The 27,031-nt window shown below is 37.0% G+C and overlaps 2 protein-coding genes across 2 annotated transcripts; one reads left to right on the top strand and one right to left on the bottom strand.

The window, feature by feature from the left end:
• Nucleotides 1–4,901: 4,901 nt before the first annotated feature.
• On the top strand, nucleotides 4,902–9,181 carry LOC134534681 (uncharacterized). The gene is made up of 2 exons (XM_063373145.1): nucleotides 4,902–4,981; nucleotides 7,391–9,181. The coding sequence occupies exons 1-2, from the start codon at nucleotides 4,967–4,969 to the stop codon at nucleotides 8,687–8,689; spliced, it is 1,314 nt and encodes a 437-aa protein (XP_063229215.1). The 5' UTR covers nucleotides 4,902–4,966; the 3' UTR covers nucleotides 8,690–9,181.
• A 13,457-nt stretch (nucleotides 9,182–22,638) lies between these two features.
• On the bottom strand, nucleotides 22,639–26,650 carry LOC134535293 (elastin-like). Its single transcript, XM_063374361.1, has 2 exons — nucleotides 26,607–26,650; nucleotides 22,639–24,080 (listed from the first exon to the last, which is right to left on the bottom strand). The coding sequence occupies exons 1-2, from the start codon at nucleotides 26,619–26,621 to the stop codon at nucleotides 22,875–22,877; spliced, it is 1,221 nt and encodes a 406-aa protein (XP_063230431.1). The 5' UTR covers nucleotides 26,622–26,650; the 3' UTR covers nucleotides 22,639–22,874.
• Nucleotides 26,651–27,031: the final 381 nt, after the last annotated feature.

Genomic DNA, 27,031 nt, shown 5'->3' with positions numbered 1-27,031 from the left:
ACGTTTTCACCGTTTCGGTCTCAGGGCTTCATCACAGCTTTCGATCCTGACAGCTTTATGTGGTTCTTCACAGTCGTTGGTTTTGTTACCATCCTCAGAGTCACTGTAGAAACCATCGTAGAAGTCAATGTCTTCACCCGAATTACTGTAAGAATTATAAATCGTGAATATCGAAGCTTCTTCATCGTCTTTAATTTTCCTTTTTAAGAGTCCATCTTTTTTACAAAGTACGGAGGATCTGCTTGAATTCGGCTTGAATGTATTCTCACTTTTCATTTTAAGGATTCTTCAATAAATCATCATCGCCCTTTAATTTAAGTTCTTTGACGAGATCGGAAGAGCTATGAACATTTTCTAGTTCATGACAAGGACAATAATTATTGTCGTAACGCAGAACACTCTTCTTTATATTAGTAGATCCATCGTTGTCCTACATATTGTAAGCAGGCTTAACGTTACAAGTTCTAGCGTGTCTTTTTAAGCTCTCTCTTCGTGTAAACGACTTGCTACATCGATCACAACTTATTATTTTGCGTGTTAGATTTTTAACACAATCATACTTCTCATGTTGTCTACCATTCTTTCTCATGATAAATTAATTGCTGCAAAACTTACACATGCATCCTCTCGATACAGCTGCAGATATTTACAAGGATCCATGTTAGTAGCTGAGACTAATAGCAGATGTTTACTGAGAGTTTTAAATTGGAACTATTACTTAAATAGATTTTTTTTAAATATTGAAACAGAGAGAGTTAATTTATCTCATACAAAAACTTGTTGCAAGTAGTTCATATCCCCGCCAAAAGATAGAATCTCGTGTTGTGTTGAGGTAAATATAATTTATTTTGTGTGGGATGTAGGATGCTCACTAACGATCGCAAGAGAAGGAATGCTTCACTAGACATCAAGGAGAAGGAAATTCGTCTTGTATTATAGTGCTTCGCAGAAGTCTCAATGCATATGATTTAACTGATTAAATAGTGTCTTTTTGTTTGAATTCCACACGTTAAAAATATTTTTAGCTATAATTTTGTAGCAGAATATCACAATTTAAATGCAACTATGATTAAAAAATTGCATGACTCATAAAGTAACATTTTTTGTGGTGATATCGATTTCTCGGAAATAACCAGAAGGACTCGGAGAGCACTTTGCACTTTCAGCAGCACACGGAGAAATATAACGCAAGTTTTCCTTAATATAAAGAAAAGCATATAAAAATAATCAAATAGAAATAAATAAAAAACACAAAATTATTTTAAAAATAAAAACAAATATGAAAGATTCTGACAGATTGTGAAATTCTCATTTGTTCAGCACGGATAGAGTTCTAGTACAGACAGACTAGTTGATGATATATATAAAATGGTATAAGTGCTGTGGGTCAGTCTGCCAACAGCTGACATGGGGGAAGGATCGGTCAAAATTGTTTATTTATGCCCTCAATGGTTTCGAACGAAGGACCTTAGAGCCTTTATTTTAATTTTTTTAAATTAGAATTTGATTAATTATTTTTTTCCAAATTTCTAGCATAAAAATAACGGATTTTCAAGATGGCGGGCGTAACTAAAATTGCAACGGTGACGTCATAATCCAAAATGGCGGCCGAAGCATTCTAATTGACAAAGTGCGTCTTTGAGCTGCTAATCGCTTAAGAATTAAAGCCGATATTAGGAATTTCGAAGCCGATGCCATTTTGGAGGACTAAAACGGAAAATTTTTCCTCGAACGGGAAATTTTACCGCGAAAATATTGAGTCATTTTGAGTCATTTTGAGTCAACATTTTTAAGGTCAAGGTAATCAAAACTGGTTTCGTGACGTTAGAGGGGTCGGTCATTGAAACCATCCACAATCCAGAGCCGTGAAGCCAGGCGCCGGGAAACATTACTAAGTATTAATCACCCTTATCACTGACTGTGAATCGAACCAAGAAGAGGGATCCATCGAATCAATCAATATTTTAATGATTAATTTTTTGATGATTTTAGGAATGTTTCCCGAATTTATAGCAAAAAATTACAGAATTCTAAGATGGCTACTGAGAATTCATCGATAGATTATTGATGGCTGGTAGATGAGGAACTCAAGCAGTTTTTAGGATATTTTCATTATGTTATATTGATAATAATTTTTTTTTACCCAAAATTACCTTTTTTAATGGACCAAGGATCGAACCGATAACAGTTATCGATCGAATTAATCAATTAATTGTGGTATTTTGATGAATTTTGTAATTCTTCCCGAATTTATAGCTTAACTAATACAGATTTCTAAGATGGTGGCCAAGACGGCCGACAAATGGCAGGTGTGCTGGCATTAAATTTGTATTGCACTCTATTGGATGTAAATTATACCAATATAATGGCAGTTTACTCTAGCAGATGAAAAAAAGATGGCAGCCTCTAGCTAACGAAAACAATATGGTAGCTTTCAGCAGACGAAACCAACATGGCGGACGTGACATATTACCAGCCTACGATATATATACCTTGGCATTAGTGGTGGGAATTCAGTCTGTTGGTGGCTTCTGTGGAGGAAATAATTGCCATATTTTTTTAGCTCTCATTAGGTTTTAATTGAAGGCTTCATGATGCAAGTAAGTTTTTAATTAAAATTTTATTAAAATTTTATTAATTAAATTATTATAGCAGTCGAATATTTTTACGAATTTTAAGGAATCTAGTTATGAATATTCAATAGGGTGGTCGTAACGTAGTAACCCAAGATGGCAGAATGTTTTTTAATATTATTTTGCATTGATGTATTATTTTATATAATTTAATTCTTTCTCGATTTTATAGCTTAATAAAAACTGATTTTTATGATGGTGGCAATAACGAAAAGTGCAACAAGGATTTTATAATTAAAATTGTTGTCAATGGAATCCTACTTTTGAAGGTTATGACCTCGGAGGCTTAGTGAGGCCTTTAGATGCAAAATTTTAGCATCTTTATGGAATTTTGTTTCTTTCTACAAAAAAAAGTCATTTAAAGTTTTTCGAATACAAAATTTTTGAATTTTTGACAGGAAAGAAGGAAACATTTTCTCTCAAAATGGGAATTTTTCTGTTTCTATAGGGAAATTTTATTTTTTAAATTGCTCTTATTATGTTCGAACCGAGGACATCATGGCGTTCGTGCGTTTTAAAAATATTATTTTATTAAAAATTTATTAATACAATTTTATTATATTTTTCAGATTTTTTCCAAATTTCTAGCATAAAAATTATGGTTTTTCAAGATGGTGGCCGTAACGAAAAGTGCAACGATATAGAACACAATATGGCAGTTGTAACTAAAAGTGTAACTATGAAGTCATTTTCATCTAAGAAGGCGGGCATAACAAAACATGCAATATTTTTAGAATCCAAGATGGCAACCGTACGATATGTGCAACGGTGTTTTTTTAAATATTTTTATTAAATTTTGATATATTAATATTTTATATAAGTTTTAAATTTTTTTCATTAAAATCGGATAGTAAATAAAGAATTTTAATTTGGCGCCCATAACGAAAAGTACAAATGTGACGTCATAATCCTGGAATATGTCAGAGGCTTATCAGTGGCTGTAGACATGGAAGCTTAAGCCTCAATAAGGATTAAATGTGTTTTCTAAGGCAAACGTCTTTTGAGGTTTTTCGAAATTCAATTTTTGAGTTTTTGAGGAAGAAAACGGCAATTTTTTCAGTCAAAAAGAATATTTTGGAATTTTTAGTCTTTTTGAGTCAATTTTAATAATTTTTGAGTCCAAGATGGTCGCCGTGACGTCAGAGAAATCAGTCATTGACCCCATCCTCAATCCTCACCCAGAACACAATGCCAGGAGCTTTTATTATATTCTACTGCTGTGCACATCTTTGGTGACTACCCAGACTGTTACCATGAAAAAAACCTTATCTCATTTGCCACACTTATATGTTTACTGAAACAATGTTCATAGATTTATTGTTTTTAAAAGTTTCGAACCTGTCCTTGCTCGTAAACTTCAGCTACGCCAATTTTGTTCGGATTTAGACCTGGCAACCCTCGCCGCAGAGCACGACGCCTCATGCGTTTTTCGAAAAATTATCACGTTATGAGATACCGTGAAGTTTCTCAACGGAATGGATAGTTCATTTAAACACACTTTTTTTTTGCTCAATAGAAATATTGCGTATAAAAATAAATTTAGGATCAGTAGGGTAAAAAAACGTGAGCGTGTCTATTAGTACTAGCTAGTGAAATGTAACGAACTAATTCATGTGTCGTCATGTTGCAAATACAGTTATAATTTGAAACTCGGTCACAAAATTAAACGAAGAATCTTTTAAAATAATTTCGAACGTGATAAATATACGGAAATTGTGTTATTAACTACATATCTAGATGCGAATCACACATAGTTTCCGCAATCTAGCTGGAATTCGCTCCTGGAGCAGTTACGTTGACTATTGAATCATTCCATTTGCTGACAAAATTTTCAAACTGTATAATGAAACGGTTCCGATTAAAACGAGAAAAAATTCTAAACTCGGCTTTAGACCTGATTATCAAGGAAATCTGTATGAAATTTATCAAACAATAAATACTATCAATTTTTTCCATTGGCTTTTGAACCCTGCTTCACGCCACCCGACACACAAGTGTCTGGTGCTTGAGCGTCCTCAGGCGGGGACGAAGCGAGCGGGCCTCGCCGGGGAGGGGCGGGGCGGGGAAGAGTCGGTCAGCCGCTCGCAGGAGACAAGGGCTGCACGATGGTAGGGAGGTAGGTGCAAAGTTAAAAAGTTGATCCCGGGCAGTGAAAGTCAAATGAAGAGGGCCCCTCCTCGTCGCGGCCGCGCGCGTTGGGAAAGGAGGTGGGGGGACGACGCAGTCGCCGCCGGTATATATACCTGGCCGCGGAGGAGGTCCGGCGTCAAACAGCTCCTCCGGGTCCTCGAACCAGCGCACTTGCTCATAGCGAGCACATCCGCAGCGACGCTATGAAGTGCTTCCTGGTGAGTACTGTCCCACGTGCTCCGGAGTCTTCAGTGGCAACCACTACTAACGCTCATGTGGTGAGGGTAGTGGGTTCTATCCCCGCACGACTTATATACCCGAGTGGTTAGGAGCCCGCTATAATCTCGAAGGTTCCATCGCCTTGAGTGCCTCGCATACCTGGTGTGCAGAGCTTGAGAAGAAACCACGCTATTTTGAAAACTGCTCGTGAAATCCAACTAGTATCTGTGCATGTAAGAATACGCCGAGGGCGGGTGGATAGTTCTGATTCCGATATTTAGTTTAACTATACTTTTTGAATAGTGAACATGACTACAACTCTCAATTTAAAGGTATAATTTTTTGGCATGCAATTCTTCAAAGCACACGAGAGGCTTACGTTGCACCTTTATCTTCATTCTCATAAATATACTATTATTGTAACCGCTGAATTTACTCATATGCACGTTAAGAAGACTGCACGTTGTTTACAGCCTTACTCTCAGAGATGACACCGCGCTTGTTTCACTGGTAAGATAAACCCCTGAAAAGTCGGTGTGTTGCATAACCACGAGAGCCATAAAGTAAAATCAGTTCTATCCAGATTTAACCCCACCTACACCCCGATGGAATTTTTACTCGGCGTACTAATGTTTCCTACATATTTATATATTCAGCCAATGCTCCGTTCTAATCTAGTTTCCCTTCGCCGTATCTTAATGATTACGGTTAATTCAACCTTATTAAATTGACCTCCGTGTAGTGGTTGGTTGAAGAATCAAAGATAAATGCGAGAATTTTTTTTAGTTAAATTCTCGGGTAGGAAGGACTGCTTCGAAAGTGTGTTAAGGTTAGCACGTATGCCTCCTCGTGATTAGTCTGCAGGCTTAATGCTATAGAAAAGTACCAATTTAGGTGCATAATGTGTTTAAATAAACGAAAAATCTTTCACATTTTTTAGAAGAAAAAAGAATATGTCGACTAATTTCTGGCTTTTGCGGCCGTCTTCAAATCATTTTGCAAAAAGATATCTGCATAAAGGCATGGTCAAAACGTCAGGCACAGACGTGGCCTAAACACATTATCCAAGAAGTAGTTTGTGACTGGCTACGAAAGTCTTAGCTTCTGCTGACTTAGAAAACCGTTGACTTAACAGGGTTACTCAATTTTCTGAGAAAAAAAAATGTGTGGAAATTATTATAAAAAAAGCCGTATTAGTATAATTTACTCTCTGCATAAATGAGTAGGTTTTCACTATTTTTGAAATGAATGAATTCTACTTATTTCCAGAACGATTTATCTAGATTTATTTGTTTCAACTATTGAAACATAGAGCGTGTTTTACATGTAAATATGTGATGATTCGTAAAAAAAACTTTAAGTGTCGTGAAGTTTGACCAACAACCATTTAAGTCCAACGCAAACAGATATCACCTGTTGTGTGAACAATGTTTGTTAAGGAGGATAAGGCCCTACCACCTTTAATTTTTAAATAATTTTGCACTTATTTTATTTTTGAATGAAGTATTTATCGCAATTACCCGGTGAGAAATCAACTATGGATGGACGATTCTTGAAAGACAATGCGGAAGGAATGTATTGAGCCATGCATGAGGCTGACATTCAGTGTGTACCGATAATTCCGTGGGTGATTGGCAGCATTTGCTATTGTGCTCGCCTAAGAAGCGTATCCATAATGCAGGGCTCTTAGTAGAAAGACCACTTCAAAAATAAAGTACGGTTAACTTTTATGTTTGTCGGAAGTAAAATGTCTTCAGCCGAAATTCACGTGACCTATCAAAACAAAAAACCACAAATAATCTTCAGAAAAATTAACAACAAATAATAAAAATTCTTTCTTTTTTTTAAAGAGATTTGGTTTATAATGTGAAACAGTTAGACTTATTTTTACTAGTCGCGTATGAGAAAAATCAGCTATTGAAAAATAAAATAGACTACTAAGAACTGAAAAAACACAACATTTATAAAAAAAACATAATACTCAATTATTTTTTAAAATATATGCCATTATACGGTTCCATAGAAGCAAATTGATAAATGCCCATAAAAAGAAAAAAAAAATCTTGCTAAATACCTAAGATAAAATATTTTATGTAACAGCGTTCAAAAAGCATTATATATAAAATGAATAACAATTTAGAAGACATATCAAGATCATGTATTTTAAAATTAAATATAAAATGCAATAAAATATTGAAAAAACTAATATAACATTTAAAAAAAATTATGGTTGTACTATCATAATTGCACTATTTTGGTCTCATGTATTCATAAATTTTCAAGTGTAAGAGTTTAAAAAAATGTTTCACGTCTAAAATAATTCCAAAGAAAGTAAAAAATACTAACATAATATAGTGAAAGTGGCTCAAAAGACACGTGGAAATACAAATGTGTTGTATATTCAACAGGTTATCACTTTGGTGCTGGCTGCCGTAGTCGCAGTCCGAAGTGAAGCCACCAAGGATGACAAGGATAAGAAGCAGGACAAGAGAGGCATCTTGAGTGGCATCGGAGGCGGCTATGGAGGCGGCTACGGAGGCGGCTATGGAGGCGGCTATGGAGGCGGCTATGGTGGCGGCTATGGAGGCGGCTACAGCCTGGGAGGCGGATACGGCTCGGGAGGTTACGCTCTCGGCTCCGGGATCGGCCTCAGCTCTGGCTACAGCTCCGGCATTGGCCTGGGTTCCGGCATAGGCTCCGGATACAGCCTGGGCTCGGGCATAGCCCTTAGCTCTGGCATTGGCTCCGGATACTCGATCGGCTCCGGCTCCGGGCTCGGCTCCGGCTACGGTCTCGGCTCCAGCTACGGACTCGGCTCCGGCATTGGCATCGGCTCCGGCATCGGCTCCGGCATTGGTTCCGGTATTGGACTGGGCTCCGGTATCGGCTCCGGCATCGGTCTGGTGGCCTCCGCCGCGCCCGCCGTGCAGACCGTGACGCGGACCGTGGCTGTTCCAGTGCCCCAGCCCATCCCTGTGACCGTCAACAGGCCCGTGCCCGTACCTGTAGCACAGCCCGTCCCAGTGTCGGTACCCAGGCCCTACCCCGTCAGTGTCCCTCATCCCGTACCTGTCTCTGTGCCCAGGCCGTACCCTGTGAGTGTGCCCAGGCCGTACCCCGTCGCTGTTCCTCAGGCCGTGCCTGTGGCAGTTCCTCAGCCCTACCCCGTCCGCGTGCCTCACCCCGTTCCCGTGCGAGTGCCCCAGCCCGTGGCTGTGCCAGTGCCTCACCCCGTGCCTGTGGATAGGCCAGTAGTCGTCGGTTCCAGTGGCCTGGGAGGAGGAATCAGCAGCATCGGCCTCGGAGGAGGTATCGGCTACGGATCTGGAATCGGAGGAGGCATCAGCGGTGTCAGTCTTGGTGGCGGCAGCCTGGGAGGTATCGGCTACGGTTCGGGATACAACTACGGATCTGGATCGGGTATCGGATCCGGCTACAGTTCTTTGTCTGGTATCGGATCCGGCTACAACTCTGGCATCGGGCACGGCATCAGCAGCATCGGCCTGGGAAGTGGCAGCTACGGAGGTATCGGCTATGGTTCGGGATCCGGCTATGGATCCAGCTACAGCTCGGGCGGCGGTTACAGCTCCGGATCTAGCTACAGTTCTGGCGGGGCCCTCCACGGCACCTACGTCCCGAGTTACCTGGGCGGCCTGAACGGAGGGTCATCTTATGGTTCCTACGGCGGGTACAGCAAGCACCACTAGGAGATTGAAGCCGTACTTCATTTCATGTCATTTCTCACAACTCATTCATTGCAATTATGCTACCTTTTTTTACTATCATCTGTTACGTCTCATTATTAGTAAAAAAATGTTATATCTGTTCATCATGTTTTCACTCTCTAAGAACTGCATTGTAGTCCTGTTTACTTTTTTTCAAATGTGATCGTTTGTATAACTTTTTAAGCAAATATATTTTTTATTTTAAATACTGCTTTTGATTTATTATAACTTTTATCCTTCCTGAGATAATTGAGTTATATCATGACTCTCTTAGCCAAATACCTGTTTATTTTACATTTTTTTTCCATATGTTACTCGAAAGACAACTCAAGCATTTATCAACACAATATAATGTACCACGTCAATAAAACTTGAGAATAATTTTTAAATACCAATGGTGTTTTCTCATTAACATTGATATTTCATTGTATGTACCCATACATGCTGTATTAAAATAGAGAAATTCAATGCTTATTTAAATATGGTCTTATTAAAAACTAAAAATTTAAGAGTCTATCTTAAAATATATGTTTAATACTTTCAAGTTTCTCATGTCAAACTGTTTTCTAGTAAATTTTCGGGTAACTAGAAAGAAAATATATTTATATGACATAAATTTTCATGATTTCTCGGTAAAGACTTTAATTTTTCCAAAATACTATTTTTTGTACTAGCCTCGCCTTGCTTACGAATACTGGGTCTACAGTATGTCCCAAGCTTATCAGAACACTACAAATTCATGATAACTTTTTTTTCAGTCATGGTGTTAAAAAATGAAACCAATTAACTTGATGTGATTGGAAACAGGTGAAATACAGGCTACAGTTAAGGGTAGGCTTTGCCAGCGGATTACTCAGTATGATGAATATTTTATTTTTGGATTCGGAATCTTTACGGAGAAAAGTTTCGAAAATGGGAAGAAAATTAAAATTTATCACCCATCTCTGAAAACATAGAAAATCATTATAACGTGAGTGGATAGCAATAAATGAATTACGTAATACATATTTTTCTGACTTATATACAGCAGATCACTCGCGTATCATTTACCTGGCAGAACGGTAATTAACATCAAAGAGTAATTTAGAATGATATACAGTGAAATATATGTAGGCTTTACAATAAAACAAAAATAATGAAAGTAGTGTAAAATAGGGCATACGGGCGCAATGTATTTCTAAAGGGACTATGGCTTGATGGCTAATTTGCTTGCCACCAGGATTTGACTTTGTTCGGGCGTGTTCGCCTCTTTTTGCTTATATTCGGACTCCGGGGGCCATCTTGGATGACGTCACGTTTGCCATTTTGTTTTCTCATAATTTTTAAATGCTGTTAGTTATTATACAAAACAAAGTTGATAAAAAATTAAAATTAATAACATTTTATGAATTAATAACAAATAATTATTAAAACTCATATCCATCATTTCAGGTGTTCTCAGTTCGATCCCGAAAAGGCCAACTTGATAAAATATTATTAAAAAACTTCCCAAAAAATATGAAATATTAGAAATGATTTATTAAAATACTTTAAAAAAATTGACATCATGCATTTCATAGTCTTAATTTTAATCTCGTTCAATGTACTGGTAATATATGAATTGACAAAAATCTTATTTTGCAAATTGATTAATGGAATAAACATATCAAATTAGTGTATTGTCGTCGGTCCTCGATAAATCTACAAAGTTTGAATGAAATCTGGCCTTTTAAAGTGGGTAAAAATCGTACCCAAAGGAGTCGGTTACAAACATACAAACAAACATACAAACAAACATACAGGTGAAGCTAATATAAAGCGTGTAAAAATAGACAATATTCAAAAAAGTTCTCAGTAAACAGATTGATCCCTACACCACCATATATTATACCAATCTGTATTATCTCATAGCAGCCATCCTGGATCCGCTATATTGTTTTAGTCAGTCAGAAATTGCTGTTCTTTTTTTAAATTAATTTTTTACTACCTAGAGTGCAGGATTACCAGATTGTCAGATGTCGTGAGATTCGCCACCTTGTTGGTTACTGTGGCAGCCATCCTTAAATTCGTAAATACTGAGATAGAAATTCTGAAAAAAATTACAAAACTCAAAAAAACATCTTTTATTTACTGTGTTAACCGATTGATTCCTGTACGTGCTTGTATCCTAGATCAAACATAAAATATAATTCGAATCAATAAGTAAATTAATTGCAAATTAATTTAATTAATTTTGGAATTTGTCCCAAATTTCTTGGACAATAATTACATAATTTCCAGATGACACCCAATGTTCAGTATGGCGGGTTCCTTAGTAATAATAAATGAATACTACAATTTAGTGGACAAAAATTAAACCAACACGATGGTATAGCACATTAGCAAATGAAAATGAGATGGCAACCTCCATCAGACGAAAACAAGAAGGTAGAAATGACGTCATGCTAGTTGGTGATATATATACATTGGTATAAGTGGTGGAAGGTCAGTCTGCTGGCGTCTTCCATCGGGGAAGGACCTGTCGCCAATATTTTACCTCACCTGGTTAGATCCGAGGACTCCAACTCCATTATGTAAGAGCGTTTTTTATTAATTTTTTTTATTTAATTTGATTACTTAATATTTTTATAAATTTAAGAATTTTTTTTATCAAATTCGGATAATAAATAAAGATTTTCAAGATGATGACAGTAATGTCATAATTCAATATGGCGGAAAGTTATAGAAAACAAAATGGCAGTGAGTTATAGAAAAACAAGATGGCGGAATGTTATAGAAAACAAAATGGTGGAAAATTATAGAAAACCTAATGGCGAAATTGAAATTGACGGAATTTTTTAGAATACAAAATGGCGGATCCAAAATGGTCGCCGGGGTAAAGGTAAAATTCAAGGTCATCCAAGATGGCCGCCATGACGTCACAATAAGATGGTGGTTAGGCTCCAAGTCTCCACATACACATTTTGGAGTCAAAACTGTTGGAGCCAATGACTTCTGGAGCTAATGAAATTTGAAACCAAAGACTGTTGGAGCCAAAGATTTTTGTAGACATGGACTTTTGTAGACAATGACTGTTGGAGCCAAAGACTTTTGGAGCCGTTGACTTTTGGATTCAAAAACAGTTGGAGACAAAGACAGTTGGAGTAAAATATTGTTAGAGGCAATATAGCTTAGCGTAAAATTTACGATAGCATCCTACTGAATATAATATTCGTGAAATTTTTATCCTTTTCGTTTAATGTAACGAATCAACCCTTTATTATCCTATCCTATTGATGAGCTTGTTTACCTTTTGGCAAATGGTATCACTGTAACGAGATCGTATTTCTGTTACGAGAACGTATCCCTATGGCGAGATTGTATTTATTCGATAATATCGTATCTCTGTGCTTTGCCCCTATGACGAAATCGTATCCCTTATATAAAATCTTATTCTACTGAGATGAATTTTCGTCTAAATATGCTTACATTTTTTAATTGTGTTTTTTTCTTATGAAATGTGTCACGGAATTGGTTTCCTTTTTATCTATTGTGCTTTCTATTTGGATCAGCTTCCTTTTTTTCAATATGGTTACATTTTTATTGTGTATGGATAAGTCTCTACTCAGGGTATGATTGTAATTGTGGTTCGGAGACGACTGGTATATAAGCCTGATATTGAACATGACCTGATTAAAATGTTGGTCGCTTATTAACGAATAATACCTCTTGGTTCGGAGACGTTTGGCCTATACGCCTAACATTGTACATGACCTAACCACGTGGTCCGTAGATGCCTGGTCTATACATCTGAAATTGAAAAGTAACTTTTGGTTCGAATGCACTTGTTCTGTGCGCATGAATTTGTACATGAAATGTTAAAAATGTTCTCCTAGAATCTACAAGAAACACCTCTTGGCTACTGGCTGGTTGCGTTTGACCACCTACTGGATGCGCCTGGCTGCCAACTGGATGTAGCTGGCCACCTTCTGGACATGCGCTCCTGAGACTGATTAGAAGTGTCTATCTTACATAAATACGTGGCTGGTTATAGACTTAATGTGTCAGGCCACCGACTGGAGGTGTCTATTTAACTAATGGATGTGTCTGACCACAGACTGGATGTGCCTGACCATAAACTGAAAGTCCTAACAACCAACTGAGGTATTAGGCCTACAACTGGACATGTCTGGTCGCTGACTGGAAATACCTGGCCACAAACTGAATGTTTTTGGCCAACGATTTCATGCCTGACCACTGACTTAATGTGTCTAACTAAATACTGGATGTTTCTGGTTAATCGACTGTCATGAAGAACTGCGCTGTTAACACATGTAGACGGTTAAAAACATTTGATTTTTTGTACTTGTATAAACTAAATAATAAATTCTATATATCTAATTTTATGTTTTATTTATTATACATTACACTCAAAAGGTAATTTTAATTAAACTTACTTTTTTGCATCTATCAAGGACCAAACCGAGGCGATGGAATTAATCATTATTTAACAAGTATTTTTTTTCATGAATTGTGGAATGTTTACAAATTTATAGGGTAATTATTACGATTTACCAAGATGCCGGCTAAATTACAAGCTTTTGGGTGCTCTGGAAATAATTGACCTTCACCCTAGCAGATAAAACTGAAAATAATATGGTGGCAGCGCCCTCTAGCAGACGAAAACAATATGTCGGATCCAAGGTGTCGGCCTCCAGCAGACGAAAACCACATGTCCGCAAGGACATCTTACTGGCTGACGAAATATCTGCCTTGGGATTTGGGAGGGAGAGGGGGGGGATTAGTTTCCGGTGGTTTCCAAGGAGCTTTTTAACCGATTTTCCCCTTCGAGTTTGAACCCAGTACCTTTATAAAAGTTTGAGTATCAAATTTTAATTAAGTAATATTTTTATGAATTTCGATTTTTTTTCCGAATTTTTAACATATTCATTACGGATTTTTAAGAAGCGGAAAAAAGATATGCAGATGTGGCGTCATACTGGCTGACCCAACATATTCTTTGACATTTGTGGTGGGAGGTCAGTATGCCGGTGGCTTCCGTGGAGGAAGGATCCAAAACCATTTTATATTCGATTGACCTTGCTGGTTTCGAACCGAGGACTCAAAACTCCCTTATGTAAGTATTTTTATTTAAGTTTTATTTAATTATGACGTTTTATGAATTTAAAATTTATTTCCCGAATTTTAAAATTAGAATTAATGATTTTCCAGATGGCGGACGAATAGTCACAATTCAAAATGTCTTGATATCTGGAATCAAAGATTGCGCGTGTGATGTAGGCAAGATTTGTTTATTAAAATTTATTAAAATTGTGATTAAGTTTTTGATTATTTTTGTTTAAAAATTACATGTTTACTCTCGCAGGGAATCGAAACTTGGAGGGATAGATTGACTAACTAAACATTTCAGTAAACAATTTTTTTTAAAGATTTTTGAATTATTTTTTTGAATATTTGGTCCAAAATTAAAGAATTAAAACTTTAAGGTTATGGTCAATGTCGTGACTTCGGCGGCTTAGGGCGCTTGCCCATGGGAAATTTAAGCCACTAATAGGAATTTTTGTTTTTTATAAGGCCAAGGTGTTTTGAGGCAATTCTGATTTTCATTTTTTTTTTTTGAGAAATAAATCGGGAATTTTTCTTAAAATGGAATTTTTTCCTTCGAAGTAGAGACATTTTTTTGAATTTTAAGGTATTTAAGACAATTTTGAGGTATTTTAAGGAAATTTGACAGCAAAATAACGGACCCGGTATGCCTCTACTTACTCTCCGACTACAATCCCCAGATATACATTCATATACCTAATACTTAAAATTTTTGTAATATTTTTTTTTATTTGTAATAATTTTCTCGAACCTGTCTTTTCAATGTCAAATTAATAATATATATAATATTTTTATTATATATATATATTTCACCTGAAATTTTATTTAATGCATCGATCAAGGATTGAACCAAGAACAAGAATCGATCAAATCAACCATATAAATTAATTGCTGGTTTTTAATTTTTTAATTTTTTTTTTTTAGAATTTCTAGCTCAAATTATGGATTTTTAAGAGTTTGCTACGAAGCCCGACAATGTTGCGGATGTCAAGACAGGTGAAAATATGGTAATCCTGCACTCTGGAAGGTAAAATTTTAATCTAATATGATGACATAAATCTCTAGCTACATATGGTGAATCCATGATGGCTGCCCTGATATCATACAGATCGGTGTAACATCAGGTTCTGTAGTAGTCAATTGTTTTAATGGAAGAATATTAAATGCTTGATGTAAGTGGTTTTTTAAAAGAATTTTTAATATATTACTTCAGAATTGTTTGTATTTTTGAAGAGAAGTATACAAATGGGGCTCCGAGCCCAGGCTTCAGGCTGTTGAATGTGGATGGGGTCCATGACAGATTTCTCTATCGTCACAGTGGCCATCTTGGACTCAAAAATGACTCGAAATGACTAAAAAATACTACAAAATGTCTCTATTTCGAGGGAAAAATTCTTTTCAGGGAAAATTTCCCGTTTTAGTCCTAAACAATGCAAAAGGCTTCATAAGTCCATAATGAGGATTCAAAATACATATATACAAGCCTCCCTAAGCCTCAGAGATCATGACCTAGATAATGAGGGTGAATGACTGCCATCTTGTATCAAGACTAAACTGTTGCACTTTTTGTTACGGCCACCATCTTGATAATCCGTAATTTTTATGCTACAAAATCGGGAAAGTTTAAATTTAGAAACTTAAATAATCAAACTTTGATAAAATATTAATTAAAAAACCGTTGCCCAGTTTGTTATGGTCGCCATCTTGGATTACAGAAATGTTGCAAATTTCGTTACGCCAACCACCTTGGACGTGTATGATATAATCGTTGCGTGTTCATTATGAACACCATCTTGGATTATAGATTGTTGCACTTTTAGTTATGACTTCGATCATGAAAATCCATAATTTTTATACTACAAAATCGGGAAACAAATTTAATTAACAAATATTTTTATCAAATATTATCTGAAAAACGCACTTACATCATGGAGTCCTCGGTTCGAATCTGGCGATAGCAAAAATAAAAAAAAAGACAGATCCTTCCTTCATGGAAGCCGCCGGCCGACTGACCTCCCCCCCTCCTCCATTGACAGGGTACATATCGAAAGCTAGTATGACGTCACGTCTGCCATGATGTTTTCATTTGCTGGAGCCCGTCATCTTGTTTACGTCTGCTAGAGTGCGCTGCCATTATGTTAGTTTAATTTTCACCCACTAGAGTAAAGTAATCATTTATTATTACTGTGACGCCCACCATCTTGATATTTGGATGCCAACTTAGAAATTCGTAATTATTTGACCATAAATTCGGGAATATTTCCAAAAATTATCAAAAAATCACTCATTAATTTAGTGATTGATTTGATCAATATCCGTCTTTGGTTCGATATTTTCTCAACGCAAAAAAAAATCGAATTAAAAGACCAAAAAATTTCATGTTTAAGAAATAAAACTTCGAAAATGATAAACATAAATCTTATTACTGAGATCCTATACTAAAGGAACACTTGCGAAAGTTAGCAATCTTATAATCATTTAGTTTTGAATTGGCCTGAAATGAGTTATACTTAGCTCCAGTCGGTTTATTGAAGACAGAGACCAGCCAGATCCTTTGCCTAGATAGTCTTTTTCTTCCCGAAAGAGTTTCTGGATATTGTGTTTAACAGACTGCTTCACATTGTCGGAATTGTAAATGTGAGTATTCACTGTCTTGAACGCACACTTCTTCACTTGGTCCCCGAACGGATATGGTTTGCCATATACACATTAATTTAATTATTTTAATATCCAATGGAGGCTTTATAAAATAATCATTACTCTGAACACAAACAAGTTGAAGTTAGGATTTGTGGTTTAGATAGCGATCACACTAAAACACACTTTTTTTTTATAATTTAATAAAATTTACCTATATGGTGATGAAAATTTCGCAAGTTTTGTTTTGTAAATAAAAAAATAAATTTTTTTTGAAGTAAATAAAATTATTACAAAATAACATTAATAAATAAAAAATATTTGTATTACAAATTCAAAATATATTATATACATAAAGAGCATGACTTATATACACAGTAATTTGTTTTTTATTTGACGGATAAAGGGATAAAATATGCGTGAATTTTGATTTTTAAAAAAATTACTCTGAAGCTAATAGAACTGTAAATAATTGTTATGTATTTTTTGTTACTCAGTCACATCATAAATTCAAATCCAATTTTTATAAATGATGAAAAGTAAACATTTAGCTCACATATCGCATTAAAACATTCAATACTTATCGTTCTGAAATAAAGCAGTATTCCTTTTAGTAATATATCACATATTGAGGCGGGCCGCAATAACTGGCCGTGTGGCAACGGATTATTAAAACATAGTTATATACATTCACACCCATAAATATACTGCCTGTGTATATAAACATTTCGTTTACGTTATTATTTAATTCTAATTTGATAGCTATCAATTAAATCCAAAATTATTTTATTTGTGCGTACCAATATAATTTTATAATACTGCGGAAATAAATTCCTTCCAAGCGATAAAATTCATCAAAGGCTTTACAAAGAAAGAGTAACTCAACCTTCATCGACAAATGCTACAGGAAAGTAGAAATAAAAATGGCATTGTTATAGCTTGGTAAAATATTTAATGATAGTTGACATATTTTGTATTGAAACTTAATAAGTTTTAAAAGTCATATGTTAAGTTTTCACAAAAATTAAGGTTTTTTGGTGAATATGTCGTCAAAGTTTTAAAAAAAATTGAATAGAAACTATAACATGGAAGAATCTTAAATTAATTTTATATTTTAACTGCCTTGCAATTCAAAATTTTAACTTCAATAAGATTTTTTTATTATCGCTCTAACTTAAATACAATTACGAAATTTAAACATTATTTTTCTTTTGCAAGTCAGAACTTATCTTGGAATAAAAGCACCTTCGTAATTATTAAAAAATATGTAAGGTAACCGGGGGGAAGATGCCTGTCGGGGGAAGATGCCTGAGGCGGACGTATTTCCGAACAAAAACACAGATAGCAGCTCCAACCGCGTAGCGCAACAGCGCTGAACATGTACAAGAAGCCACGAGGAGTCACGGCGTGTAGGACCCTTTTTCATCGTTTTATGGTTAAATATATGAATATATTGAATGGTGAGTACGTATCTTATAATATTTTATTACCATTTCGTAAGACGTAAGAAATTTAATTTATATTTATGCATAAAACTAGTGGCATACGAAGATTCAACACTCTTTAACGCATTTGAAGTGAAGTGTGGCGATTCCCGCTGAGAATATTGGAGTAACAAAAGTGTCAGTGGCGTGTTACCCCAATACGTGGGGTAAAATGCCACGTCAAGTGGCATCTTCCCCCATGATAATGTATTATAATTCCATGTTGATAACAATATTATTTCTGTGTATTAACTACTTTTTAGCAAAGCTTTTAATTCTACACCTTTTCCCAAACAGGTTATTCCCCGCAGGTACGAGAGGAAATCGGATCTTGCGTCCTGGTCGGAAGAAAACTTACTTCTTTCTTCTGAAGATGTGAAAAACGGGAAAATGAAAGTATGGGATTCGTCCCAGTTTCATCACATACCCTACAGAACATTGAAAAGACGAATTGATGCTGGAAATGTTACTAAAGGAGCACACTGAAACGAAATTAGCTGAATATGACTGGCTACAACTGTTTTTGAAACGTCAACCTGAAGTAACACTTAGGAAGGCACAGGGTATCTCCATCGCACGTGGACTTGGAATGTCCCGTAAATAAGTTGACAACTATTTTCAAGTGCTTTTGCATGTTTGTGAAGAAAATTACTTTCTCAGTGCCCCAAGGAAGATTTACAACATGGGCGAGTGTGGTCTTTAAATCAACAGGTCGAGTGATAGCTACCAAAGGTAATAGAGATGTTCACCATGTTATACCTGGAGAGAAAGGTGAGACGATCAGCGTAATTGCTTGTTGCAATGCCGAAAGGATCTTCTTGCCCTCATACAGAAATTTTAAAGGAAAAAGAAAGCAGCCTGAATTTGAAGACGGCCTGCCACCTGGCTCACACATCAAAATGAATTAAATGTCTGCTTGCGTAAATACTGAGATATTTTTTTGACTGGTTAAAAAGACATGTTTTGCCTCGAAAGGAAGCAGGAAAGTGTTTGCTTGATTTGGATGGTCATAGTTCCCACTGCTCAGATGTTGATGTACTGGACTTCGCTGCAGACAACGACATAATACTAATCTGCCTTTCAAGCCACACAACCCAGTATCTGCAACCCTTAGACTGGTCGTTTTTCAAATCTTTGAAGACATTTTGGCAGCAAGCTGTAAACACTTGGATTTACAGCAACTCCGGCAGAAAACTGACACGTCTCCAATTTGGAACATTGTTGAATTCAGCTTGGAGTCGAACCGCAACAATGGGCAATGGTAGTGCAGGATTTTCTGCTTGTGGCATCTATCTTTACAACCCGCAAAAAATTCCTGTACATGCTTTCGCTCTATCAGACAATGCTTCTGGTAACAACCTAAATACAGCAGCATATGCTGATAAAGTTCTTACAAGTGAAAATTCTTCTACTCTTACAGAAAATGTCACGATGCCTATTGCATCGACAACTGCTTCTTGCTCCTATGCTCCTGAAAACGAGGCAACTGATTCGGCCTGATGTGTCAATACATTCGACAAATAAAGATAACAGCATGAGTTCCTTCGAAGAAATATCGCCTGTTCCTGTTCTTACTATGCCTAAGCCAACTGGTCGTAAGAAGCAAACAGCAGTGGTCCTGAATTCACCAGCAAGACTAATGGACATGCGAAAATCACAACTTCAAAAGGATATCAAGATGAAAAACAAGATGAAACAACATGCCAAAGAGAAAACGATCAAACGTGCTCCCCAAAGAAACAGAAAGAGGAAAGTGAGCTCATCGACTTCGTGTAGTCGCGAAACTTGCCAAGATAGTAAGAGTGACAGTGAACTAGATATCAATGGTAGTGATGATTTTTGTGCAGTATGTAATGGGTACTTCTATGCTAAAAAAGGTCTCAAGTGTGACTGGATCCAATGTGTTGCACGTAGAAAATGGTTTCATGAAGATTGTAGTTCAGAAATTTACATTGTGATACGTGTTAGGTATGCCATGATGTTCTTTAACAGAGTTTTGTAAACAAAGTGTTATTTTGTGTAAATCTGTATGTTATATTTACTATAAAAACCAATATAACTACTTTTTCTTAACACTAAACGGGCCTTAGCTATCAAATTCTTTATTATTTATAGTAAATATATTTGAATTGATAAGACTCGAAAGTACTTAGACTCGTTCTGGTGTATTTATATGATAAGAACAAAATAACGAATCATTTAGTTTAATTTGTGAGCGCCAAAAACTTCTACGAAGTTGTAATAATGAATAACCATTACAATTACTTCTATTTTAATTAATTTGTAATACACACCATTAATTAAAATATCTTTTATTATTGTTCGGACTATTCAGGGGTAGAGTTGGGTATGTCGTGGAAAAATTCGTAAAACCTTGGATTAGCTTGTATACAAATTTTTTGCGAATTTTAACTCAAGTTGTCTCTAACTTTAGCAATCTGGTAGTGTGAAAAGATTTAGTAAGGGATTTCAAGTGATATTAATTATTCCCGATTGTCAGTTTTGCAAGCTAGTAAATGTGGTGACATTCATTCATCATTATATAACAGACCTGTTATTATAGTTCCGTGGTAACGAACTATGCGTTACTAGGTTTGCCTTCTTTCAGCCAGGACCTCAGCAATGAATCTTCTGCGTCTTCATCCTTGGCACGCCCATTCGCTGTCTTGTACCTTCGTCCTGGGAACGCCTAGTATTAACGAGTAGTCTTTGTCCTGGGAACGCCTTTCGTTGTTTCAAACTTCGTCCTGGAAACGCCTCTAGATGACCATCTTCGTCCTGGGAACGCCGATAGTTGATCGTCTTCGACCTGGAAACGCCTATCGTTGATCGTCTTCGTCCTGGGAACGCCTATCGTTGATCGTCTTCGTCCTGGGAACGCCTATCGTTGATCGTCTTCGTCCTGGGAACGCCTATCGTTGATCGTCTTCGTCCTGGGAACGCCTCGCGTCGTTTCCGTATGTTCTCGTACAGTTGAAAATTAGAAATACTTTTTTCTTCGTCCTGGAAATGCCTTAATCTGATTTCAGTCTTCGTAGTTTATACTCGTAGTCTTCTTCCTGGTATCGACTTGTAGTACTCAAATCTTCTTATAAATAATAATTCTTCTTTATTTCCCTTACTCTCTTCAAATCATTAATATTATTACTATTAACTATCATTTCTTATAATTCTTCAAAATATTTCACCAGTTATAAGTTCAATTTCTGCAGTCATAAAATATCATGTCTTTCCTATTCGAAGTTCCTATATCAATTCCCTTTCGTTTTCTCTATTCCTTCCAAACAAAACTTTTATTAGCTAGCAATAATTTTTGTTAAATCTTTTCCACCAATACCAGATTGTTTTACAAATATTCGTCATATAATATTACATATGAACTGTGAAAAAAACTTTCTTATTCGTTAAACAAATATCATTACTTGAGCAAGGAAGTATTACATTCAAAGATATAAATACAAATTACTGATTTTATGGTTCATAGAGAAATAAAATGTGTAGTGAAGTGAAATTATAAATATGCTACATTAATTTTGTTCATCCATCATGTTATGTGAAATTAACAAGTTCAACCTTTATAACAACCTCATCATATTTTTAATATCACTGTTTAGTTTACAGATGGTGGCATTTTCCCCCATATCAAGTGGCATCTTACCCTTACTATTGGGGGAACATGCCACTTATACGGGCCTTAACATTTGGTTAATTTTTATTTCCATTTATTTTTTACGATACTTTTCGTCCATTTCTGGCATACACAAATATACAACGAAAATGGTATCCTAATGCTAAATTTTTTTTCATGTGTAATTCGAAATTTGTTAGTTTAAAACCCCTTAACTGTGGCATCTTCCCCCGAGTTACCTTATATTGTATAATTATCTTTTTTAAAGTAATAATTTATGAACGGTGATGTGTTTATACCTTTTCAGATAAATGGCTGTACAAGTATACATGCATATATATATATATATATATATATATAGAAACAGTATTGTGGAGCATACACGAAAACTCTTGAAAATACAACTATAGCGACTTAAAATTGAAATAATGTGTGTCAGTATATTACAGTCTTAACAGTACTTTTAGTTAGATTGCTTTACGTAAGTGGAAAAAAAGAACTAATTTTATAACAAAGTACCATCATGAATTAGGTGATTTTCCTCGGAAAATCAATTAATTTTTTACTTGCGTGCCATGGACTTGCATCTTGTTATATTATCGTCAAACACTACATATATGAAATGGAAAATCGCATAATCATATCTGTATTGCAGAAGCAAAAAAATATTATACTTTAAAATGCCTAATACAATTAATTTTTGGTAACCAAATTAGCAGATTTTTATTTTCGGTTTGTCTAGGACACCAAAATTTAAAGTGTTTATTCTCAATTTTTTTACTTGTTTTTGGTTGTTATATTTAATAAAGCATTTTACTTGTATTTAACATGAAGGAATTGTGTTTATAGCCTAATGTAAAGATCAATAGTAGGCCTACTGTATTCAAAGAATGTTATGTTCATATTTCAAAAACTTTTAAATCTAAAGATAACAATATATTTATATATATGTAGCATTCAAAATTAAATCGTTGGTGATTATAATAAATTATTTGTAAAATTAAAAATAAAAAGTTTAAAATCTAACTATGACAATCACAATGACGTAATCTTTGATATGAGTAAACGTTTCGGGTTTAATAACACAGTGAAAAAGATTAAAGGATCATGATAACTTTATTCAATATAAATCTAATCATATAAAAAAGAACACTCCATACACAGAATAAAAATAAATGTAAAAATCAACAAAACAGTTAGGTATTTTCATTAAAATTTTTTTAACTATGAACAACTACAATTTACTATAATGAGACCATGATATTTCAGGCAAAACTTTAACGTTTACAGTTACAGGAACTTTCAGTTTCAACGCCAAACATTCTGGCAAGTATTACCAGATCTTGTGTGACTCATAATTAGACCCGTACTTAGAGCCGGATCCCAGTCCATAACCGGATCCTCCTAAGCTCGCGGTTGCAAGGCCGATGCTGCCGGTGCCGTATCCGCTGCCTCCCAAACTGTAACCTGATCCAAGACCCGATCCATAACCGTATCCCGAACCGTAGCTGTGGCCAAGACTGTCGCCACTAATGCCTCCTCCGATTCCAGATCCGTAGCCGATACTGCCCAGGCTGCCGCTGCTAAGACTGAAGCCGCTGATACCTCCTCCGATTCCAGATCCGTAGCCGATACCTCCCAGGCTGGAGCCGCCAAGACCGACACCGCTGATACCTCCTCCGATTCCAGATCCGTAGCCGATACCTCCTCCGAGGCCGATGCTGCTGATTCCTCCTCCCAGGCCACTGGAACCGACGACTACTGGCCTATCCACAGGCACGGGGTGAGGCACTGGCACAGCCACGGGCTGGGGCACTCGCACGGGAACGGGGTAAGGGGTCCTGACGGCGTAGGGCTGAGGGACTGGCACAGGCACGGCATGAGGAACAGGCACGGCGTATGGCTTGGGCACGCTGACAGGGTACGGCTTGGGCACAGAGACGGGAACAGGGTGAGGAACTCTGACGGTGTAGGGCCTGGGCACAGACACTGGGACGGGCTGAGGAACTGGCACGGGAACGGGCCTGTTGACGGTCACGGGCACAGCCTGGGGCACAGGAACTGCTACGGTCCGGGTCACAGTCTGCACCGCTGGTGCCGCAGCCAATCCGATACCGGAGCCGATTCCAACGCCAGAGCCAACAGCGGAGCCCAACCCAAAACCAGAGCCTAGTCCTGAACCAAGGCCGACTCCATAACTACCGCCGTAACCGCCTGATCCGTAGCCGTATCCTAGACCAGAGCTGAGCGCGATTCCAGAGCCTAGACCAGAGCTGAGACCAGACCCAAGGCCAATTCCAGATCCGATAGCGTAGCCACCGGAACCGTAGCCATATCCCAGACCACTGCTCAGACTAGAGCTGCCATATCCAAGATCGCTGCTCAGGCCGTATCCGCCATAGCCGCCTCCATAACCGCCTCCGTAGCCGCCTTCGTATCCGCCTCCGATGCCACTCAGGATTCCTCTCTTGTCCTGTTTCTTCTCCTGGGTGGCTTCACTTCGTACTGCGGCTACAGCAGCCAGCAACAACGCGGTGACCTGGAAGTATTATTTTATTTAAAAATACTATATATATTGTTACTGAGTATTAGACAACTTAACTTATTTTAAGGCAGTGTTAAAAAATTATCTGAATATTTTTTAAATGTTATTTGAATTATTTGTTTTATTATTTATTACCTGAAAGTGTAATTATTACTAAAATTATTTGATAACCTTTTTAAAATTATTTTTGAAAGAGAATTTTAATGTTACCGTTTTACCTATTGGCTGTACCTATAATAATATTTGGCACTTAATAAACAATTTTTTTTTTATTAGAGATTACTAACAGACGCTCCATTTATTTTATTTCAAGTGGTGGCTACTTGAGGGGCCCGCCTCGTCAGGGGTGTATGTGTGTTAGTATGGCGGTATGATAAGCACGACGCTGGGGGTATTTCTAGCGCGCTATAGCCTCTAAGTGCAAGGCTCTGAACTGACGCGCAGTATTCTCGTCGTCACAGAATAGCTATGAAATTTGAGAGGTGAACGTAACATGATAAGGCCCAGAAATGAAGATTAAGGTGTAATACAAGTCCCTTAAGTGCTTTTATGATTCAGTACTGGCAGTTTTACGCCTAAAAATTACTCTGAAAACATGCGTTTTAGCCATATTAACTGTTCTACAATACAGTTTAAAAATTCAATTCGAAATCAAAAGTACTTTTCGGCCATCAGCGAATTCTTAAAAGCTTTTTGTAAACAGGTCCCACTCAGATAACTTGAGTAGTTTTGAAATCGCGTTGTTTTTACTAAAGCTCTGCACGCCGTAGGGCCTATGTGTGCCCGGGTGGGCGGAGCCCTTAACGTGCGGAGTTGAACTCGCCTGGTCAAGAAAGTACACGTGTTATTGAGGCGGGATGATCAGTGCGACTATCGGTGGTGCATCTAGCGCGGTATCGCTTCCAAAGTGCAACTATCAAATTTAAGCAGTAACGATACCATTATATGACAAAGAAATAAAGATAAATTTGTAATGCAAGTCCCTTAAATGTTTTTAAGAATCTGTGCCTTTGTTTCATGCCTAAAAATTATTCTTAAAACATTAATAAGCTATTTTCACTGTTTTTAAAATATATTTCAAAAACTAAATGTGAAAACAGACTACTTATCTGCCCTCAGCGCTATCGTTAACGATTATCCTAAAGAGAGACCACTCGGATATCATTAATAGTTGTTCAATCGCGATTTTTTTCCTAATCTACCTAAAAACTGAAAGTGTTTGGAAGGGGTCCGGGTTAGGGAGGGAAACTAAGTGCGTCTCGTGGTTTTTTCCTCAAGCCTTGCACTCCATATGCGTGTACGTGTAGACGGCGGCCTTAATGATGTGACTCACCCGCCACTTGTATATTTGAGTGTCATTGCTGTCGCTTTAGGGTAATTCCTACGGACTTTTTTAGAATTTTCATTTAGTATTGTGACGTTTACATGCAACACGTTAATAAATACTTTTTAAAATTCACTAAAAAATTTATATAATATTTTTTTTTGTAATATTTTCATCATGGTCAATAATAATAAGATATTTTTATAGTTTTCTTTAATGAATAATAATTGCAAATTTAGTTCTACAGTGCCATTTAAAAAGTAAAAAAAAATATTGAATGCTGAACGAGTCAAATACGTAACTTCAGTGAGCCCGGGAGTGTATTTGGTTCTAACTTCTCGACTGTAACTTGGCCATCAGAGACGGGCGTGCTCTCTTCAAGTGAAGGTATGATATCAATGACTAGTTACCAAGCAGGCATTTTCCTGAAGTCGGAAAACCGTGGAAACATAAATAGGCATGGCCTGACCGAGATTTGAACAGAATGCGAGTCACACATTTGACTTTACACCAATATCGCTGTTAAAATGTAATAATATTAATTTTAGTTCGACACGTTAGTAAATGTTTATTTTTCGATGACCAAGCAATTACCCTCTCAATTTATTTACTTCTTAATATATTTTGACAATTTATTTCACTGTTTTCATTGACTAGACTAGGTTGTTGCCAATTTTAGATGTTAAGTGCAAAATCACACCCATGCGTTAATGACTGCTAGCCCGCGCACACATATAGTGTGCAGAGCTTCAGGAAAAACAACGCAATTTGATAAATGTTCATGATACCAGAGTGGTGTATATTTACGAGTAGCATAGTAGAATACACTAAGGTCAGGTAAGGAGTTCGGTTTCCATATTTCGGTTTATAACACGAGTAAAAATAGCTAAAATGACTGTTTTCAGGATAATCTATTAGGCATTATACACCGTGCACAGATACTTAAAAGTATTCGAGGGACTTGCATTACATATGTATGTTCATTTCTCCGTCATATTAATTCTTGGTTACCGCTCAAATAACACAGTTGCGCTATGCACGACGATAATCAGCAGCGAGCTTCGCACGAACACAGATACACCCCTGACTAGGCGGGCGCCCTAACCGAGACTCGAGCCAGGAGCAACTCGCGCCGAAAGCCGGCATGCATCCGACTGCACCACGTGGGTAGGCTCTGCCCCGCAGTGTGTACTCACCAGTAGGAGCCTCATGGTCGTGTGTGGAGAGCAGTGGATGGAGTGCTGGTGTCGGCTCCGTCACCGCGGTGTTTTATACCGGAGTCCAAACGTCCACCGCCGGTCGGTTTGAACTTTCACTCTCCGGGGGATCCAGTCTTCTTGGCCGCACCACATAACCCTCTCCCCCTCCACCAAAAATACTCGCCAATACTACCCCCTCCTTCGACCGCGTGTCATCGTTGAATTGTTTATCGGTTGGCTTAGCCCGCTCAGACGTCGCACAAGTAGGGGGCCTCCATGTATGCAAGATTACATGTAAACTGTGCGATGCCTTTTTTTCTTTAGGTAATTGATGCGTCGTAATGGCTGGACGCTTAAAACATTGGTGGAAGTGTTGTATTTTGAATTGTGCAAACAGCTTTAAATTATAATTTTTAAAATAA

The sequence above is a fragment of the Bacillus rossius genome, chromosome 8 (genome assembly GCF_032445375.1).
Source record: "Bacillus rossius redtenbacheri isolate Brsri chromosome 8, Brsri_v3, whole genome shotgun sequence".
Taxonomy (NCBI): domain Eukaryota; kingdom Metazoa; phylum Arthropoda; class Insecta; order Phasmatodea; family Bacillidae; genus Bacillus; species Bacillus rossius.
The sequence above is the reverse complement of the archived record's forward strand: the minus strand, read 5'-3'. Positions and strand labels throughout refer to the sequence as shown.